At 38.2% G+C, this 7,379-nt stretch overlaps 2 protein-coding genes across 5 annotated transcripts; one reads left to right on the forward strand and one right to left on the reverse strand.

The window, feature by feature from the left end:
- The first annotated feature begins 458 nt into the window (after positions 1-458).
- Positions 459-1,937, forward strand: LOC143862625 (protein RKD1-like). Of its 2 annotated transcripts, XM_077373684.1 has the most exons (3): positions 459-581; positions 676-1,225; positions 1,599-1,937. In XM_077373684.1, the coding sequence occupies exons 2-3, from the start codon at positions 893-895 to the stop codon at positions 1,782-1,784; spliced, it is 519 nt and encodes a 172-aa protein (XP_077229799.1). In that variant the 5' UTR covers positions 459-581; positions 676-892; the 3' UTR covers positions 1,785-1,937. The 2 variants fall into 2 exon arrangements, with proteins under 2 accessions (XP_077229799.1, XP_077229798.1); XM_077373683.1 differs by having other exon boundaries at positions 459-1,225.
- A 3,120-nt stretch (positions 1,938-5,057) lies between these two features.
- LOC143861882 (uncharacterized protein At4g00950-like) lies at positions 5,058-7,081 on the reverse strand. Of its 3 annotated transcripts, XM_077372836.1 has the most exons (4): positions 6,325-7,081; positions 5,626-5,661; positions 5,469-5,498; positions 5,058-5,353 (listed from the first exon to the last, which is right to left on the reverse strand). In XM_077372836.1, the coding sequence occupies exons 1-4, from the start codon at positions 6,925-6,927 to the stop codon at positions 5,270-5,272; spliced, it is 753 nt and encodes a 250-aa protein (XP_077228951.1). In that variant the 5' UTR covers positions 6,928-7,081; the 3' UTR covers positions 5,058-5,269. The 3 variants fall into 3 exon arrangements, with proteins under 3 accessions (XP_077228951.1, XP_077228952.1, XP_077228953.1); XM_077372837.1 differs by lacking the exon at positions 5,626-5,661; XM_077372838.1 differs by lacking the exons at positions 5,469-5,498; positions 5,626-5,661 and having other exon boundaries at positions 6,325-7,078.
- Between the last annotated feature and the right edge of the window lie 298 nt (positions 7,082-7,379).

A 7,379-nucleotide genomic window follows, 5' to 3' on the forward strand; every position in this document is an offset into this window, starting at 1 on the left:
AACCCACTTCTCCTTGATTGGTTTTACTTTGCAGAGCCGCTCATCAGGTAAAAATAGATAGGTAGATAGATAGATACTCACTTCTCCTTGACTGTTTTTAAATATTTTAGTTTACTGTGGAGAGCCACACATCAGAAAAAAAATAGATAGACGAATAGAGAGATATACTCATATACCCACTTTTCCTTGAGTAGTTTTACTGTTTTAGTTTACTTTGGAGAGCCACATCGGGTAAGTTTTTGAGAGAGAGAGAGAGAGAGTAGATTGATAGATATATATATATATACCACTTCTCATGAGTAGTTTTACAGTTTTAGTTTTACTTTGAAGAGCCACATCAGGTAAATTTGATTGATAGGTAGGTAGGTAGAGAGAGAGAGAGAGTTATATATGTTACATGTACCCACTTCTCCTTGACTAGTTCTACTGTTTTATTTTACTTCAGAGAATCACATCACGTAAATTTGAGAGAGAGAGAGAGAGAGGGGGGGAGGGGTAGCTTGTTTGTGTTTCTTTGAGGGAGTACTTGGGTTTTTTTAGTTCTTTTTTCATTTCCTGCTGTATAGGAGTAACTTCTCTTTGTTCGTACCTCTACATCAGAACAAATCCTGTTGGCTTTGTGTTTTCTACTCTATTCCGAATTTCTAACTCCTTGCGGGTTTTTTACTTTTGCAGAGACACAGATCTTTCTTTACCATTAACGGGGTATTCAGACCCACTACACAATTTTTTCAGCGTTCCTTTCATCGACCCATTTGCAAACCCATTGGATGATTTTACTTCCTACCCAAATCAGCTCCCATTGCCTTCATTACCCCATGATTTCAAAGATTTAAACTTTGATTTGAGTTCATGGGATGAAAATTTTCCATCTTATTATGAGGATACTGTAATGGAAACCTTGCCATCCAACACTACCCCTGATCTTTTTACCGTATATGATAGTAACAATGTTTCAAACCAAGTAACTGAAATCAAGAAAGAGGGTGCACGTTGTAGTAGGGATGAAGAGAAGACTATGGATGGGAATTGCAATGGACGGTCGAGATCGAACCCAATTGAATTTGATGAGATATCGAGGTATTTCTACGTACCGATTACACAAGCAGCGAAGCAAATGAATATAGGTTTGACGGTTTTGAAGAAGAGATGTAGAGAGCTCGGAATCAAAAGGTGGCCTCACCGTAAGATGAAGAGCTTGAAGTCCCTCATCCACAACTTTCAGGTATGCGTTACAAGTACTGTGACCTCAAGGGTATTTTCGTCATTTTTGAAATTGAGGGAATGGTTAAAAAAAAAAGGGAGATCCTAACTAGTAGATTTGTCACACAGTATCGATCTAATGGTGTAATTTTACCTATGGCCCATCCTTTGTGGGACCACGCTTCACGGATTCCAATTTTGTTGCAAGGCACAACAAGTTGAACCCATGTAAGGAAGGGCCCACCAAACCAGCAGGTGGTGACCCCTCATGCGTTCCACCTTTGGATCAAGATGAACGGTTGTTAAGTTCATCTGTAGGTGGTTATATTTGTTTACCCTTCCTGTGATTTTCGGATTCCTTTTCTAATGTCACTTTACTTTTTAATGGTTTTCAGGAACTGGGGAGTAGTTGTGGTCATTCCGGGGATATTAGGTTGATAAGGGAGATAGAAAGATTAGAAGAACAGAAGAGATTAATGGAGAAACTGCCAGAGATGCAATTGACTGAGGATACAAAGAAACTGAGACAAGCTTGCTTCAAAGCTAACTACAAGAAGAGAAGGATGGTGGCTATTGCTTGACTCACTATGTTACAGATATGTGTTTCAATGAAAGAATTCTTCTCTCTTCTGTCTGTATTAAAAGGGAAAAAAAGTTGTTTACCATCTTGGTGAGAGAATTTACTGAGTGTAAGATCATGGACATGGATTCCTTACTGTAATTAGTAGCTAGACAAACCTTCTTCTGTTTCTATGTTACATTTTGCTTGAGTTTTTTGTTCATCGACTCGAGTTTACTATCGTCATAACAGAAAATTATAATCTCTTTTAACTTTTTGGTCATGATAGAGATGAGCTTAACCTTAGGATCACTTAAAAGTTATAATCTCCGTTTGCCATCTATACTATGATGCTCCATTAGACAATTCAATCAAATTGAAATTTAGTCCCTGTTGGTTTTCGATTCTAAAAATTGATTTCGAGTCCAAAAATGATTATTGGGCTCCTAATTAACACGAATTTGAATCCAATATTCAGTTTTGGACTTGAAATCCAAAGCAAAAATAGATCCTAGCCATTGGCAAGTGAATATGTGGCCCACCAGATGGGAAGCCCCCCCATCATATTGACTACATGCATATGGAATAAAAGTATGATATCCACACGACACTACGACAGTTTAATCCTTGATGTCTGTAACAGATATCACAGTTGAACAGATTTGTAATTTACTATTTTACGCACAACATATGGCCATCCTCTATGTTGTAATTCTCCTAAGAGTATATACGGGTGCAATTGGCTATGATTTTGATTTTGTTTTTTTAATTTTTTTTATTTTGAATCTATTTTTTTATTCTAGTTCTGATTCTAAAGAATTGGAATCATGTTTGGTAACTGACATAGAAAAAATTATTTTTCTGATTTAGAACAGAATCTCATTTGGATGATAAAATTGGTTATTAATTACGAGTGATTGATATGGATCAATCACCATCTATTTAAGAGATCAATTAACATATTAATTCTGAGTTGTTAATTTCATGCCTTTGTCAAGTTCAGGATTTCAAAATTGAATAATTCTACCCGACAACTTCGTGAACCCTTTCACTATTCTCATAAATCTGCCACAAATTCAAGATAACATTCAAATCAATTGCAAGATCTTTGATAAGCTCATACAAGCACAATCTCTAAAGAGAGATTTGATAATCACACCATTTTTTTTTTTGGATAATCCTCCTCACCCTACCTCATGCCAAACTGTAGTGGACTACATAAGATATGAATCCTAGTTTATCTTAGTTTTGTATAAACAGCTTAGGCTTTGTACCTCGTGGGAGAAAAAGTGACCACAACTCTTTTCTGTGAGAGTGAGAACAGGTTCTCTTGTAAGGCGTGGGTTCTTCTTTCGTAAAGGGTTGTCTGTGGGTCGTTTACTATTTTGGAGGGTGAGAATGTACGCACTAATTTTCTCTCTGATTAGTGAAGAAGTCTCCGTTGTTGTTTTTGCCTTTATTTCTCTTTTACTTCTGTTATTGTTATCCATCTCGTAGCTGCTGCGTACTCCAACATCACTAGACACGCTAAGTGAGTAATACCCTCTTATATTTTTAGGTACATATATAGCATAGGTGTCTCTAAGAATACCTAGGGCATGACCTATGAGAACACTTACCTCAACTCAACTAAGCCTTTGTCCCAAACTAGTGGGGTCGGCTAATGAATCCTTTAGAAAATTTACAACCTATGATAACACTAATAACAAAAAACAATATGGAGACCAACAGCTTGATCAAAATCGATAAGTTAAGTTAGAAACAGGAAAAGAAAACGAAACCTGATAAAAAGTGCATACCATTCATATTAACTGATCAATTAGCAGTATCCCTTCCTAACAAGAATTGAGTTTAAAATGGAACAGATGACAAAGTTCTCAGCAAGGTAATCAAAAGCAAGGATTAATTACACAAGGGACACGGAGGTACCTTGCAGCATCCAATTATTGTGTAGCAATATGCCAATATGGTTTCTTCTATTGGAGGGTACAACCCAAATGGCTTGCCACAAAGGGCATTCACAACTTTTTTGCACAGAGGACAGCTCCATTAGCATCCTTCTCAGAACCATGCGTAGAGGGAACCTTTCTTATGACTTCCTTCTTAAAATCTATCACCCAAAATTGGAGTAACGCTGAATTTGATTTTTGTGCCTTTGTATTGGTATCATTCAAAGGAAATGGTAATTCTTGTGGAACACCTTGTGAACCATTTCATCATTTTCATCACCATGACATACTTTAAACCACTTACCGTGCAGCTGTGGAGAAGAAAATCAGATTGCCCTGTTTGGATTACAAGAAAAACATTTCTAATGGAAAATTTTTTCTTTTCTTTCCACGATTTAGAGGGAAATGATATAATTATTGTTAATTTAAGGAATATTGTTTTCTCTAAGTAAAAAAATTGAATAGGGATGGTTCAGGTATATCTTTTTAGGAAGTGATAAATTCACCCTTTTTTCTTCCCCTGGCCACCTCCTGCCTCTACTATATTCATGGGTACTCTCGTTTACACTAAAGGGGAGGCCCGGTAGTAAAGGGGGAGAATATTTCATTTCGCTTTCTTTTATCATGGGTAAAAACTGAAATAATTTTCCTTTCCAAATTTTCCAAAAATAAAAAATAAAATCACTGCAATCCAAGCAAGGCCTAGTGTCCCTAATGGGGGTGAACCTTGGACCGGGTTGAGTGGCTTTGGTGCGAACCCTAGCCCTACCCAAGGGCTCAGTACCTTATTTTTGGGAAAGTTGCCTTGATTTCCAGGCAAAAAGGGATTTTGGTTGGGAAGTTAAAATAGGAAAGGGGTGTCTTTTATTTCTATCATTCTGTATTCTTCGTGGAAAATTTGGGCCAGATTTCTCAACACAACCCTATCCTAAGTCTCATGTCCATGAGGGTCAACCATAACCCAACCCACCTCTAAATCTCTCAACCCTAACCCAAACTTAGCAACCCACATTTCTAAATCGGGCCAAATTGTGTCAGTGCAAGGATCAGATTGGGTTCAAGTTGACCTGGGACAAACACAGAAAACAAATATACAAAAAAAAGCCACAATCTTAATTTTTTGAAATTGAGATAAAAATTATACAGACAGCTCAACCCCAACCAAACCTGAAAATTAAATCGGTTTCTCCACCCAAGAACCCAACCGGAGCCCAAATCGGATTGAATCCGTCTGGGGTTGATCCCAACCCAAGTTCCACGTCTAGTAGAAGAGGGGAGGCATGTAAGTGCAATCAAGAACGTTTATCTCGTCAAGAGGTGAGACTCGTACAATTGGGTCATCATCATACACAACGAACATCTCATATTAATACGTGTTTTACACCTTAATAGTAAGTGGAAGTAGACTAGCAGTAGTGCCGAAGCCACTCAAAACGAACAAAATAACTATATATTATACTATTTTTTCCCTTCTTCTTTACAGACTTCAACGAGACAACCGCGTTGCAAGTTTTGATTGGCAGATTACGGGAAGAAAAGTCAGGAATGAGTGCGAATATCAAAAGTTTTGACGACCCCCATCTTTCTTCAATTTTCTCATCCTCCATGGGACCACCTGCTTAAAGCTACCGTAAATGCTTGCCTACAACTCACCATACATGAATTATAGTCAGATTACATCATCATCACCACATAAATCAGAGGAAACAGGACATTAATATGAACATGGCAGAAGATTGGTAGATTAAGGAGAATACCAGGTGTAAAGAAGATAATTTATAGTCGTTCTGGATAAGATGGACAAAATCAGAAAGGAATAGAGAAGCGGAAGGAATAAAAAATTTAGATAAAATTAAAAAGAAGAAAACAAAAAATCTAAGAAGGAAAGATCAGATAAAAAAAATCTATATTTACCCATAATGGCATATAATCTATACAATCCAGCCTGGCCTAGACAAAAGAAAAAGAAAACGATAAAAAAAACAGAGTAGATAAAAGGACAAAATTTTGCAAATAATACAACTGGAAACCAGTGTGCGGATAGTCATGCAAGAACAAAAAGAAAACCCAAAAGGCTAAACATGTTATTCTCAACTCAACTCAACTCGACAAAGCCTTTGTCCCAAACTAGTTGGATCCGCTAAATGAATCCTTTAGAAAAGGCTAAACATGTTATATATATAAAAAAAAAAAAAGGGAATGCTATCCCCCCTCCCCCACGCTCTCTGACGGATAAAATCACCAAAGAAAGGGGGTGAATTTATCCTCAAGGGTGGATTTTATCCGCCGGGGGTATCGTTTCCGAAAAAAGAAAAAAAAAACTGAACAAACTTAGAGATCAATATAATCCAACAGCTCCGATACAAAATCCAACTGGTTTTCGTTTGAAAAAATAAATAAAATAAGGGAAATGATATATTCGCCCCTTTTTTTACACTAGAGGGGGGCTGTCCCAGGTAAAAAAAGGAGGGGCGAATATATCAGTTCCCTAAAGTTAAAAAGGAAATTTACTAAAAACCCAACCCTCCCCCCCGCCCTCATCCAACCCTTTCCCATTAAAAACCCAGTGAAAATCAAATAAGACAAGAAGAGAAAGGAGGAGGTATCACTTACCCAGAAGTGAGTTGATCTATCAGAGATATTCAAAAGGCTATTATTCCTTCTAAACCTTGTAATCTTCACCTTTGTTTCATCTCCACTTGCATTTCTATCTCTACTAATAAGACCATTACTAGTAGTAGGCGAAGAAGAAGAAGAATTCAAAGAAGAAGAAGAAGAGGAAGAAATCATTAAAGAAGCTTCTCCTTTACTACGTCTCTCTCTATTCTTCCGCCAAAACCCCACAAACTTCTCCTCTTTTCGTTTCCTAAACTGCCCTTTCTCAGGGCTATAAATCTCAAACAAATTTTTCCGGCCAATTTCACGGAGGGAAGTGCAGGAAACAGAGCGACCCACGTAAGGGCCATCGAGGACGGTTGTGGGGGAGGGCAAAGTGGTCATTCTGATCTCGGTTAAGAGCCTCGGAGGAAGATCCAAGCTTTTCGCTCCGCTCGGCTTGGCGCTACAGGCTCTCGGCTTGCCTGGCGCCTCTTCCCATATGAATGGAACTGAAACCGGTAGCCGGAAGGGAGGGGTCAGCATGCCGGATGGCTCGCGTGGCTGGCTCGGGAGTGAGCTGAAGGTCAGCTTCGGCGTGGAGCTTGGCTCGGGATCCATGCCTCTCTCTCTCTCTCTCTCTCTCTCTCTCTAGATTATACCTATCGGCTGTTATGTGACTGAATAGGAAGAGGTTTTGTGTCTTTGGTTTATAGATAAAGGGGAGAGAAAATGAGAAATTAAGAGAGAGAGGGAATGTGTGAATAAATTAAGAGAGAAAAAACGCTCCTTACCGTTTTTATTCGGGACACGAGAAAAAGCCGGCCTAGTATTTCCTTCCGACTGTCAGTTATTTCTATTTTAGATGATTTTTCGCCCCATGTAGGATAATGCGCCCCACTGTTAACATGACTTTAACGTTACTTTAACGTTCTTGACGTCAAATCACGTTACCATGTTGGCGTATTATACTATAGAGGGGGCGGAAAAAAATCATCGTCTTTTTTTTTTTTTATTGTTTTCAATTTTTTTCTGGGTGTGGTGAAATTACTCATATACCCTTTGAACTTTCA

Source organism: Tasmannia lanceolata, unplaced genomic scaffold (assembly GCF_043159265.1).
Source record: "Tasmannia lanceolata isolate RefF3 unplaced genomic scaffold, GAP_Taslan_0.1 ptg000037l, whole genome shotgun sequence".
Classification (NCBI taxonomy): domain Eukaryota; kingdom Viridiplantae; phylum Streptophyta; class Magnoliopsida; order Canellales; family Winteraceae; genus Tasmannia; species Tasmannia lanceolata.